Below are 13,565 nucleotides of genomic sequence, written 5' to 3'. Positions count from 1 at the left end.
CGCATGGGAAAATTAACATAGAATGCAATGGAACGATTCATCTATAGTCCTGAAGGAAACAGATATGAAAAACAGAAAAATTAAAGAAGCTACTCTTATTTTGTTAAATGCAACCAACTGCGTTGCAAATTCCTCGGTAGAATTTAGTAGAACCCGGTTACACTAAGAGGATAACTAAGTAGATGTGTTGAATCTTGTACCGCTCTAACATTTACATAGAATAGGAGTCGGCAGATAACAGTCCCCATTTCTCCATGTTGGTTTTAAAATTGGACACTTCAACTCATAGAGTCCTCCACACCTAGTAAGAAAAATGGCTACTAGACCAAAGTTCCTCCCACGTTTTCAGATGGCGAGTAACAGCTCGCTCTTATTGGACAAGACTAGTTTTTTCTGGGGTATTTTGCATATATGTTAATCTGGCCAGAATGCTTTTTTCGATTTGAGTCTTCGTGCGGTAGGGTGGTAATCGTGTAGTGGATATCGCGAATCTAGAGTTTGCTTCTTTCGTTCCACATCTTTAGCCACTGATAATTCTTACTGACTCATGGATAGCTACATCTGCGATGTGCTGATGCTTAACATACCGTCGGTGCATATTCGGCAGTACAAATACAGAGGGAAAGCGTCGACGTCCTAAGGCTGGAAGTATGTGCACATAATTTTTGGTTTACAATCTTGCGGATAATATTGTTCCTGGCTGTCAGTTTACCCTTTAGTTTAAAACAATGTTGTTTGAATGAATGTCAAATCACAGAAAAGGCCATCGAGTACTATAAACCAGCATATCTATATTTTATAGACCTGACAAAGGCTTTCGATCGAATCCAAGTCGAAGACGTCTTATACTTACTGTATAAAAGAAACATACCAATCAATATTATACAAACCATCGAAAACATCTACTTCCATAATCAAATACATCTACTTCCATAATCGAATACAGACAAAGATAGACAAAGATAAATGGAAAACTAACACAGTGTATATCAGTACAAAGCGGAGTCAGACAGGGTGACTCGTTAAGCCCACTTCTCTTTAATATAATACAAGCAGTAAGTAAAGGTCATGGTTACAGAATGGGGAACAAAGAGATCCAAATATTATGTTATGCAGACGACGCCGCATTAATTGCCGAGACAGAAGACGAGCTCCAAAGATTAACACACATCTTTAACCTGACACATATAAAACGAGACGACTACTAGAAACAACAGAGATGAAAATACTCCGACGAATATCAGGGAAAAGTCTATTGGATAGGGAGAGAAGCGAAAACATAAGAAGAGCATGCAATATAGGAGATATAAATGGATGGATGACAAAACGGAAACAGGAGTGGAACGAACGCATTAGTAGAATGGCAGAGGATAGTATAGTACGAATAGCACGAGATAAGTCACCAAATGGACGAACAAATATTGACAGACCAAGAAAAAGATGGTGATAATTTAAACAATTTAGGAGGCTAATATTGATGAAGAAACAGGCTTTAAAGCCTACATATAAGAAGGAAGAAGAAGAAGAAATGGTTTGAATGACAACGTGCGATCCAAAGTATCTCCCTGGTATTTAGGAGAAGTACAGTGTTCCTGGGAGCGTCTCGTTTACGAAGGTGGAAGCAGTAGACGTGAGTTTTTCGGTAATTGCTAATTTATTACGGAAAGAAAAAAAACTGTTGTTTATTCATTACTGTTGATTGATATATTAACCAACCCCCAAAAGCTACTTCATCATCTCCCAGCTCAAAACGCACCCCCGCAAAACCGAGATATCGGCCAAAAAGCGAACCGCAAAGATTGCTAATGTATTCCCCGAAGTTTTCGTATATCACACGGCTCCTCAGCATGCAGTCTATCCATTTGCAGCTTGTTTTGTTTATTTAACCCTCTTGTTACTCTACCCTCTGTACGAGATAGTGCAGTTCCGTTTTTCTAGAGTCTTTCGTAAAAATTACATCAGACTTATCGGCCGTAGGGACTTAGCTTTTTCCTGTCCGATTTTGCCATGTTTAGGTATAAAAGCCACCCTTATTAGTCTCCATGCTTATGGTATGTACCCCTGTACTAAGCTAGCCTGCAGTATCATACAGATTTTTTGAAATCATACACAATGAAGTAAGGTGACGCATTTTATCAAGTAAATCAAAATACTCGAAAATAATCTTTGTGAGACATAAAAAAATCGCAGACCTAGACCAAATTTTGACTGTACAAAATAGAGGGCTCAATGCAATGAACTTCTTTCTTTATACAATGAACTCAAATCTCTTTTACAGTTAGACGTCGATATAACGTAATTTATCTGATTGTTTTAAATAGAAAACACATTTACAATTTTTTATTATCATTCGTCAGAACAACAAGAATTCAAATATGACATATCCTTTTGTTTATTTATTATTTTATGTCCTGCTTTTTGACGTATGTACCTAATCAATTAGAGATCTACCTTGTACTGTTTATGCCCTGGACGAAAATAGTGTAATCCCTGGGTACAAATTTCTAGTTATGCGGGTATGTACCCTAATCTCCAAAAAAAAACAATGAATATTTACCAAAAGCAGTGAGTAGGATAAGTACAAACAGGTTGATTGAAAATGTGGTAACGAATATCATATATTGATGATTTCATTATCCTAAAAGGCATAAATATTCGAAATAAACTCAAGATCAAGTGGGAAGAATTCCTCGAACTTGCTACATTTTACACCAAAATCGTTTCTCATGTAACAAACGCGTCATTATGCTGACGAAAATTATTTTATGTTCTCCCTCTAATAACTAAAAGGTAAAATGTAATTATTTTAATGCAAGTGAAATACAAATCAAAAAAGAAATTTGAAGTTGAATTGCTTCTTGTCATTATGCGGGAATCACAAAACCTGCTCAGAAGAAAGTACGATACAGGTTATAACTTCGAAAGCAGGTAATTCCCCAAAGTTGTCCCAAACTAGAGGTATCTTAAGAATTTTCGTTCCTAGAGATAGAATATGTAGATATAAGTATAATTTAAATAAATTTAATTCTCGTCCCTTATACTTTATTATGATTTTTTTAAACTTTCGTAATATGCCTTGGAAAATTGATATTGAGTAGAGTTGTTTACAATATGTAATCATACATTTTATTCTGTTTCAGATTTATCGTATTTAGAAGAATATTTTTGTTAATGTCATTGTTGTATTTGTACCGAGCCATTACAATGTACGTAACCGTATTGCCTATGTCGAATAGAAACTATCCATGTTCACCGAAATCAAACGAAACCTCGCCACTGATGATAGTCAAGAGAGTGGCGAAACTTATGTCCGGTATGGGATTGTCGGTGAACGGTCAGCACGTCTACTGCGGCGACTTTATTTACAGTGGACATACTGTCATGTTGACGTTTACTTTTCTACTCATATCGGAATGTAAGTAGATATTTATAGTTTATAATTTTTGTAAAATTGCAGTTTGGTATCGGGAGTTCTCCCCACTTATATAGATTTTCTGCACAGATACCTTATCCCGTCCTAATTCTACTCGGGCTCTTTCATATATGATGAGGGAAAAAAAGACGCCAGGGTAGGTTTCGTGATGGATTTTCTTTTAATTTTCTTAAGCTTAATTTTCAATTTTCCTACTAAGGGATTATGATCAGATCCGATATCTAGTCCGGGGTACGTTTTTACTCCTTGCAATCCATTTTTGTATCTCTGATTAATCAATAAAAAAGCAATTTGATTTCTTACGATGTTGTCATGCGTATGTTGTGAAAACTGCCAGGTGAAGAGTCTCCGAGGTGGCAGTTTGTACTAGGTATTCGCAATGACTAATTTTTCTTCTTGACAGAACTGGATTAGCATATCACCTCTCTCGTTTCGATCTCCTAAGACAAAGTCACCCACGACATCTTCAACACGTCCTCGCCCTACCTTCGCATTGAAATCTCCCATGATTATAAGTGTCTGTTCGTTCTTGATCAGTTTCATTAACTCCTTAATCTCTCTGTACAATTGTTTTACTTCATTTTCAGGTTGCTACATAAATCTTTCGCTCTCTTTTTATGTATGGGAATATATAGTGATTGTGTCCTGTCCTCAGGCCATTTACCTGTCTCCCACACTCTTTGACAAATTTGATGTATTATATCCACTCCAACGTCATCTAGGGCCCAAATCATTTCAATAGGTATGTTATCTGGACCGGCAGCTTTCTGACTTTTTTGCCTCATAATTGCTGCTTCAACTTCACTTTTGAGTACGTCAGGTTCCGTCGCCAAACTGTCATCTTCTTGTTGTGATGAGGCGTCTGTGCTTTCCTCCATCATCAGTCGTCCACAGTATTCTTTCCATCTGTGTAAAATATCTTTTTTAGAAGTGAGTAGAGTTCCGTTATCATCTTTGATAGCAAGGTAGTTTGGTGTAAAGGAACGTGTCATCTGCTTTATTTTTTTAAACATGTCTCTGGTTTCAGTTTTGGTTTTATGCCCTTCTATTTCCATGCAGATTTTGTTCAAGTGTGTGTTCTTGTCCTTTTTGCAGAGTCGTTTTATTTGACCGTTCAGCGCTTTATAGGCCTTTTTGTCACTTTCACTGTTCAGTCCTGTGGCTTTTAAGCACTTCCTCTCCTGTACTTTAGTCCACGTCCACTTAGTCTGTTATCCATTGTTTCCTTCTTTCTTCTCTATCACTCTTAATGTTTTTCGCAGCATTATGCAATATGAATTTTGTTTTTGTCCATATGCTATTTGAGGACTCTTCTGGATTTAATGATTGTTTGAGGTCACATAGCTTTTGCGTTGCGGCTTTTTTGTACGGATCGTTATATCTTAGATGCCATTTAGTTGTTGTATTTCCTGTTTTTGGACTGTTTCTTAACTTCATGCGGAATTCAGCTGATAAAAATTGATGGTCGCTCCTCCAACGGGTTTTTACCAGTATAAAATCTATCTGATTTCTGTATCTATTTCCTGGTGATATCCAAGTGTATAGTCGTCTTGGGTGATGTTGAAAGCCTGTATTAGTAACAAACAGGTTGTTGTCTATACAAAAGTGTAGCAAGCGTTCTCCTCTGTCATTTCTTTGGCCAAGTCCATATAATCCGACGGTCTCTCGCAAGTAATGATCTTCTGTAGTTACACCAATTTTAGCGTTGAAATCGCCTACGACTGCTGTGATTTCTCTATTTGGAAGCTTCCTAAGCGTCTGCTCCAACGTACTATAAAATGTTTCGATCTCTTCATCGTGAGCTTCGCTTGTTGGGGCATATATTTGTACTACATTAAGATTAACTGGACTGGCATTCATTCTGACAACAATTATCCGATCGCTGACGGTTATGTATTCTTTTACGGAGGTTTTAATGGCATTATTTACTTTCACTGCTACGCCATTCCGAGATTCTTTATCATTGCCGGAGAAATAAATATCATTGCCATTTTTTGACGTATAATGTCCTTTATCCTTCCAGTGGGTTTCAGATAGACCTACAATGGCATAATTGTGTATCTCGTTTTCCACTACATCCAATTTTCCGGGTTCCAGTAATCCTCGAACATTCCACGTACCAATTTTAAGGGTGCTCCATATTTTTATGTTTATTCCAGACTCAGAGTTTCCAAACGCTAATAGTTGCGACCAATTCCGAATGATCAGCTTATTGAGCCAGGTCCTAAAACTCTTCTTAAAGATAATTCACACAATAATATACAACATATGTGAAAGAGACATTAGCCCCACACAGTTCGGTTTCAGACAGGGATTTGGCACAAGAGAAGCACTTTATAGCTTACCTGTTCTACTTCAGAAATGCAGAGATCAGCAAAAAAATATCTTCATATGCTTTATAGATTACCAGAAAGCGTTCGATTGTGTTAATCATTCAGAATTAGTAAGATTGCTCCAGGAACGTTCGATAGATGAGAATGACCTTAAAATCATGAAGAACCTTTATATGAATCAAGTGGCATCTGTGAGAGTAGGACTGGAATCTATATCATATTTCTTAATCGAAAAAGGTGTACGACAAGGTTGTGTTTTGTCACCCCTCCTTTTTAATCTTTACTCTCAAACGATTTTCGATAGAGCCTTAAGTGACACTGAAGATGGAATCAAAATCAACGGACAGACTGTTAGTAATCTTCGCTATGCTGATGATACAGTCATAATAGCCGATAGCCAAGAAGCGCTACGACTAATAGATAGAATAAACACTGAAGGAGAATGACTGGGCTCGAAGATTAATACAGATAAGACGAAGGTAATGGTGGTTAGCAGAAAACGAAATATGCAATTAAATATAAGAGTAAACAATAAGAACATCCAAAAGGTCCCCAAGTTCAGATATCTCGGTAGTTGGATAACTGAAGATCTAGATCCAGACATAAAGATACGTAGCAGGATTGAGCAAGCCAGAACAGCATTTACTAATATGAGAACCTTGCTAAGCAACAGCAGCCTTAACTTAACGCTTCGATATCGCTTTGTAAAATGTTACATTTACTCCATACTGCTATATGGTGTAGAAACCTGGACCATAAAGGCCAATGTGATGAACCGATTGGAGGCCTTTAAAATGTGGATATTTAGAAGACTACTTACAGGTAAGTAGTACAGATCCCTGGACAGATCACACAACAAATGTCGAAGTATTAAATCGAATGGACAGAGAACGTGAATTGCTGCCAATAATAAAAAGAAGAAAAACTGCTTATCTGGGTCATATATTTCGAAATTCCAAGTACCAGTTCTTAAAACTTATTATGGAAAGGAAGATAGAAGGAAAACGGGGCATCGGAAGAAAGAAATACTCATGGCTTAAAAACATAAGGGATTGGACAAATCTCGATGCCCATGCACTCTTTAGAGCCACACAAGACCGAGAGTAGTATGCCAGAATTGTCGCCAACATCCACTAATTGGATAGGGCACCATAAGAAGAAGGGGTAAATCATAGTGGATGGGTAGTTCACTGTTGTTCTCGATTGTATTTTATTTTCGTACGAACGCTTCATTTCTTTTAGATTGGACGCTATTCAACCGAACTGATACGCAGCGTCTGGCCATAGAGTGTACCAGGCTCAGAGCTGAAGTTATTAATGTGATCGCCGAGCTCTTCACGAAGCTCTATAGACCTTCTGGATAATGTTGTAGCGTGTATGCTTGGAGGTGGTATTTTCAATATGTTTTTTTTTTTCGGTCTAAAGTTTGTTTTGTTTTGTTCGGTTTATCTTCCTGTTATTAAGATGGAAGCAGTTTCAGCCTTATTTAGGTTTGGTATGAATTCCCATTTTTTAAGTATTCATTCAGAGTGGATAAAACATCTATTAAGTAAAGGACAAATCTATTCTGGACAACTAGAGATAAACCTCAGATTGTCCAAATTTCCTTGCAGCAGTTTTGGGAAGGTCTGATATATAAAGGTTGAATAGAGCGGAGACAAAAACAGATCCCTCTGGTAGTCCGTTATTTATCTTTCTCTGTTTACTTATAATGTAAGAAACAATAATATGGTAAAATGATCTTGGTCTAAGTTCATTATATCACACCCTTTCTCATTCCTTCTATTAAACTTTACCAAGAAGTCCTGCGCTTTCAACGAAAGCCAGCAGCTTCCTTATGAGATCTTTTCGGGCACAATTTTTGGTTGACGGTTGCCTCAAATCACTAAGCAAATACCAGTTGCGAATGATATGTATGGCAGTTTCTTCTTCCAGTTTCCATTTTCATCACTACTGTTCATTCTACTTACCTAAACTATACATGTGATTTATCAGTCGATAATGTCCAGTTCTAACTTCTGTAACAGTTTTTAAATCTCACTTTTTAAAAGTTGTCAGGTTGCTAGAGAATCTTTTATCGATACTGTTTAATACAATTGCAGTTTCTTTGTATGAATTTGCCATTATGTCGCACTCTTTTGGTGACTGCTTCCAGCCATTATTGTACCTTAGTTTTTAGTGATGTCACAAAACTACTCTGGGTCCACAAAGATTTTTCTTGAGTCTGCTTGTTCGTTCAATCGCACCCCTCATGCGCAGGCACTTAATTAAAAACACTGTGTTATCTTAAGACTACATGTCCTTGTGAGAATGAAATATATCCCGTGAAGTTCTTTAGTCAGCTCTAGTTCGATTAATATTTATTTGTTGTTTGCTTGGTAAGCGAGACTCTGTTAATGAGCAGTTTTATTTATATGAGGCGATGCTTGCTACTTGCAACCAATTACTACCAGTTTAGCATCAAGTAACCTCTTTGAATAGTTCAAAATCATTGTGCCAAGTTTCCTATTAAGTAAAGCCCAGTCGGTACTTTTGGGTCCATTTAATTGGAATTTTTGTGAATACTGTGGACTGAATTTTATATACAAACCCTACGTTAGCTTTAAGTCGGTTTCTGGAGTGACCCTCCTTACTTGTACATCTTGAACCATGCAATCTAGCCATTCTTCTTAAGACGAACGATTTCATCTGCGTATCTTAGGTGGTTCTGTAGTCTTCCCGTTATTACCGGTTGCAATATACAACAACAAAAAGAATAAAAAAATTTACAAAAAAGACACAATTGAAAACTTCAACGATCCAAACGACCAAAATCGATTGTTCGATTGTACATTTAAAATAACCAAACTTTATATATCCTAATTAAAAAAATGTCCTTTTAGATACTCCGAAGAAATTGTATTTGGTGCATTGGCTGTATTGGATATTATCTTGTTTGGGAGTCATAATGTTGGAGTTATCTCACGGACATTACAGCATAGATGTGATAATTGCTTATTATATTACTACCAGACTGTTTTGGACATACCATACCTTAGCGAATAATTCTATTTTAAAAGTAAGTAGCATATTCTTAATTTTATGGTGTGAAATGTTTTGAGTATCTGAAACGTATAATTTTGAAAAAACAAAGATGAGCCGTGCGGGACACCTGCGCCTAGCAGTCGAAACTATTTTATATAAAAGTATACATAAAACGATGATTTATTGAAGGACATAAATATGGCATAACCAAAAATAAAATATTCAACCTTCTTTAAGAAAAAAAAAACAGTATGTTCTTTATTTAAAAAATATTTATTTATTATCGAAATTGTTTAAATATTGTCAGCAGTTTCGTCAGTTTCGTTGCCACGGCAGCAGCTGGTTAATCCTTTCGCATTAGATGTTCATCTCAAAACGTTTGTTTACACACATTTTTACCAATTCATATAGATACCACACCAAGAAAGTTGATAAAATAGGTATTGTTGTAGGTTGTAATGATGTGCAGATTGTTCGTAAATGAGTCTTTTGGCCTCAAGTGTTTTTCCAGACTGCGATATGAACCTTCTTTATGTAAATGTATGTTTATAGCTTTCATGTAATCATTAGTGCCTGCTTTAATTCTTCTACGACTACGAAAAATGTTGTTCTCATTTTTTTAACTTTAAAAAATTCAGTTACGTACATTATAGCTGGTAGTTCTATAGAATTTCCCTTTCAGATATTTTCCATATATCCCGCCATAACTCTTTAACACGCGTCTCCATCTATCTCTCCATTACCTCTATTACGGATCTATTACCAAAAACTATTGTTACTTCACTGCTCTTCACAATTACTTCGCCATCCAAAATGATCATCTTATTTGTAGTAGTTATTTTATCTTTAAATGAACATTGCAAATACTATGTTTTATTTTTATTTAAATTAATGTGTCTCGGCTGCAATGGCCATTAACACAAACAGTATTGTGTACAATAATTAGAATATGAATGTCTTTCAAGAAATCAATTACGTTAAAGCCTTGATCAGGTAAGTTTAAAACGTCTTTATTACTTGACTTAAGTTTATGTTGCAGTCTGTGTTTCGCGTGTTTCACAGTTACACTTAAGTAGATTTGTCAATTGGGCTTCGGCTCGTAGTCATATGTGAATCGGGTATTTGGTGCAATTCTTAATCTTCGGACGACAGCTTTTTCTTTTCTAGAAATTGTTGGAAGTTCAAATGTTTTAACAGTTTGCCGGATCTCATGTAATGTACTCCTGATTATGTACCAGTGGGTTTGCCTGATATGATACTGTTGTTGATTGAACGTTGCGTATTTAATGGCGTCGTCACGAAAAAAAATATGAGTTTTAGAATAAGTAACTAAATTATATAACTAAATTCATATTATAATAAGATAATATATTATAAGTAATTAATAGATATATGTATAACTAAATAAAGTCATATTTTTAATGAAATAATAATAGGTATTAAAATCAAAATATGTAAACACATACTAAATACTTTCCCAAACATTCTCCTCCTCTAAAAACGAATGTTTTTAAGGACAGCTGAAAGTACAAATGTAAAGGATGGACATGAAAAGATAAAAATAATAATGAAGAACGAACTAAGAAAAAATCTACCGGATATTGTTGGATGCCATCTGAAACGGTCCTCAGATTAACAATGCGTACAATGCCGTCAGTTAAGAAGAATAGCGTCGAATCATAAATGAATTTTTCTACCGATTTAACTAGGAAAACTGTGTTAAAGAGAATACCGTTGACCTCTTTGTCGGATACGAGAATACGTGGTGTCGCATATAAGAAGAACTTCTTCTAGGACAGCCGGGAAAATGCCATTTTGGTGAAAATTGTAAGAACTGTGCCGGTGTTAAACCATGACTAACACAATCGGAGGGGTTTAGGTTAGATGGCACATAATGCTGAGAAGAACATGGTTTCAGTACTTGTGTGTGTATAATACGATTGGTAATTTGATGGATAGAAAATTAACCCAAGTAAAAGCAATCGTGGAATCAGACCAAACATGAAGACCGGATGAAAGACTCTTTGACATCAGTTACTAGATCAGCCAGCGATACAAAACTAGATCAGTCAGTAATACGGCTGCCAAAAGCTCCGATTTTGCGATAGATGGTCTTGTGCAGAGAAGATACTAGAAATTTAGCACGTAACTTATCCTGTTCAGATGTTTTATCATCCTAAGATACCACAACTGTTGTAACAGACGTTTGCCTATCAAAAAGATATGGAAAAATAAAACCAAGAGGGTAGAAAAAAAATTAGACTGATTTCCGAAAGAATAGCCCGCGTTGTGTAAGGTTCGTCAAAGGAACGAGAAGAATAAGAAAATAAGTCAGACGTAGGATCCCATTTTAGGTCTAGCACAGTAATAATGGAAGGTTCCTCTTTGTCAAACGAACAACATAAAATATCTGAGCCAAATCCTTGAAGGAGATGTTTGTTGGTGCATTGCCTAGCGGAAAACCATCTAGTTTTAAAAACTGAACTAGCTCCTAACTGAAAAGAACGAATAGATAAAAGAAAATCACTTCCTAATAAACCGTTGTCAATATATAAAAGGTAGCTTAGCGCTTCTGAGGCAGTAGGAAAGTGTGGTTTTGGCGAATTGGCTAACTCTTGTAGAGTTTTTAAAGCGAAATAAGACGAAGGAGAAGTGCCGTAACTGTATACGTAGGAAAGATTCTTGCAAAGATGTAGAAGAATCCGAAATACAGAGAACTCTTTGGTAATTACAAAATTCATTGTCTGCGTTAATTTGTCGATACGTTTGCTTTAATTTATATTTAAATGGGAATAAGCCACAATTAAAGGTTAAAATACGTTTATTGACGTTTCAATTTCCACTTCGGAAATCGTTCTCAAAATACAAACATTAGTAAATTGACAATTTACTAATGTTTGTATTTTGAGAACGATTTCCGAAGTGGAAATTGAAACGTCAATAAACGTATTTTAACCTTTAATTGTGGCTTATTCCCATTTAAATATAAATTAATTTAAAATGCCACAAGAAAATAGCTTCAGAACAATATTAAGAAAACGTTTGCTTTATATCGCAAATGAAAACAACAACGAAAATATCGACAATTAAGTAAAATAGACAAGATAGAACACCCTTTTAGAGACATACCTCGAACGTCATATAGCCTGGCGTCGAAGCTAGTACGAATTTTGGAGATCAGAAACGAATTAAAAAATTTGTTTTTTGGAAAAACTGCATGATGCGCAGCGTAATAAGAAATAGTCGATTTATCGGATTCAGCAACCGGCAGAGTTTAAAATATGGCTCTTTGAGATTCGGGACTTTCCTGAAACGATTCTCTAGCATGCAAAACGACGTTATGCATGAGATAATAAAAAAAGGTAAATAAAGAGGATTGGGTTGTCAGTAAATGATATAGGGGGATTCTGTGCGGGAAATGAGTGCGAGAGAGAACGTGTGCCGTCATTGAAAATCAATGGGTGGGAGAGAGAACGTGTGACGTACGTGACGTTACAGTTTACGATCATGCTGAACGTGATGGTGACGCTAGTCTACACGAGAGGGCGTTACATTTTACAATTTTTATTGTAAAAATAATAAAAAATTAATTTTTAATCCTAAACGACGTATGACAGCTCGTCTACCTGTCATATGTCATTGATTTCCCCTTTTAAAGAGGACTTGGCATGAAACACAATGATTTATTAAAAACAAAAATGGCGACCATTCTTCTTCTTTCACGTGCCAAGTACTAAACGCCTTAACGTTGCGCGACATGTCACGTGATAAGGTTTAACGAATACAATGCAGCTGCATAGAAAAATTTAAGGTGGAGGTTGTTCTGCTTCTTCTTTCACACAGCAACTTCTAAACGGTGGAGACGTACTATAGCTAAAATAGGGAGACGTACGATAGCTCGTTTTAAAGAGGACTAGGTATGCAACACAATGATGTTTCAAAAAAGATAGCGACCACTCTTCTTGTTTCACGTGCCGCTCGATGATTAGCGTGTATACTGGGTGGATAAAAAAACAGCGTTTAGCAAAAACAAAAGTATTTTATTATTGAAAAAAGTACATTTATTTACTATTAAAATTTAGTTATATACAGATACAAGTTTAGATATTAGAGTTTTTAATTGTTGTAAGATATTTTCCTCCTATGAACGAGGTTGTTAGTTGAGGCATCTTGTCAGTTGAATTCTTTTTAACGGGTATTGTGTTCTTTTTGGTAATTTTCTTTCTGACAAATGAAAGTCTGCAAATCGTTTTTCAATTGCAGTTCTATCTTCGTACCACTGTATATCGGCTTTTAACTTTTTTATTTTTTTCGCAAAACTCTTCTAATCTACACTGTAGGGAAGACATTGATGAAATGACACACGTTTATCGTAAAGAATAAATATATCTTAATTTTATATTTGTTTGAAATTTTCCTATATACTATAGTAATTATATAAGAGTATTTCAAAAATTAAAAATTAATTTTTTAATATTTTTAAAATAAAAATTGTAAACTGTAACGCCCTCTCTTGTAGACTAGCATAACCATCACGTTCAGCATGATCGTAAACTGTAATGTCACCTACGTCACACGTTATCTCTCGCACTCATTGACTTCCCATGACGCCACACGTTCTCTCTCGCACTCATTGATTTCCCTATCCCGCACAGAATCCCCCATATCATCTATTGATCGAAACGATTGCCTGGTGACTCTCGGAAAAGTAAAGAATTAGAAATATCCTCACGAGCTTGATTGTGTTGAGACAAAACTAACACGTTAAGGTATGT

The 13,565-nt window shown here is 35.9% G+C and overlaps 1 protein-coding gene across 10 annotated transcripts in view; it reads left to right on the top strand.

The window, feature by feature from the left end:
• The window catches only part of LOC140449696 (phosphatidylcholine:ceramide cholinephosphotransferase 2-like), a 302,843-nt gene that overhangs the window by 274,187 nt on the left and 15,091 nt on the right, over positions 1 to 13,565 (top strand). For all 10 annotated transcript variants that reach the window (XM_072543001.1, XM_072542994.1, XM_072543012.1 and 7 more), the window contains 2 exons: positions 3,141 to 3,415; positions 8,649 to 8,824. In XM_072543001.1, coding sequence (XP_072399102.1) covers positions 3,141 to 3,415; positions 8,649 to 8,824 — 451 coding nt within the window. The remainder of the gene's footprint in view (positions 1 to 3,140; positions 3,416 to 8,648; positions 8,825 to 13,565) is intronic.

Source organism: Diabrotica undecimpunctata, chromosome 1 (genome assembly GCF_040954645.1).
Source record: "Diabrotica undecimpunctata isolate CICGRU chromosome 1, icDiaUnde3, whole genome shotgun sequence".
NCBI classification, from domain to species: domain Eukaryota; kingdom Metazoa; phylum Arthropoda; class Insecta; order Coleoptera; family Chrysomelidae; genus Diabrotica; species Diabrotica undecimpunctata.
The sequence above is the reverse complement of the archived record's forward strand: the minus strand, read 5'-3'. Positions and strand labels throughout refer to the sequence as shown.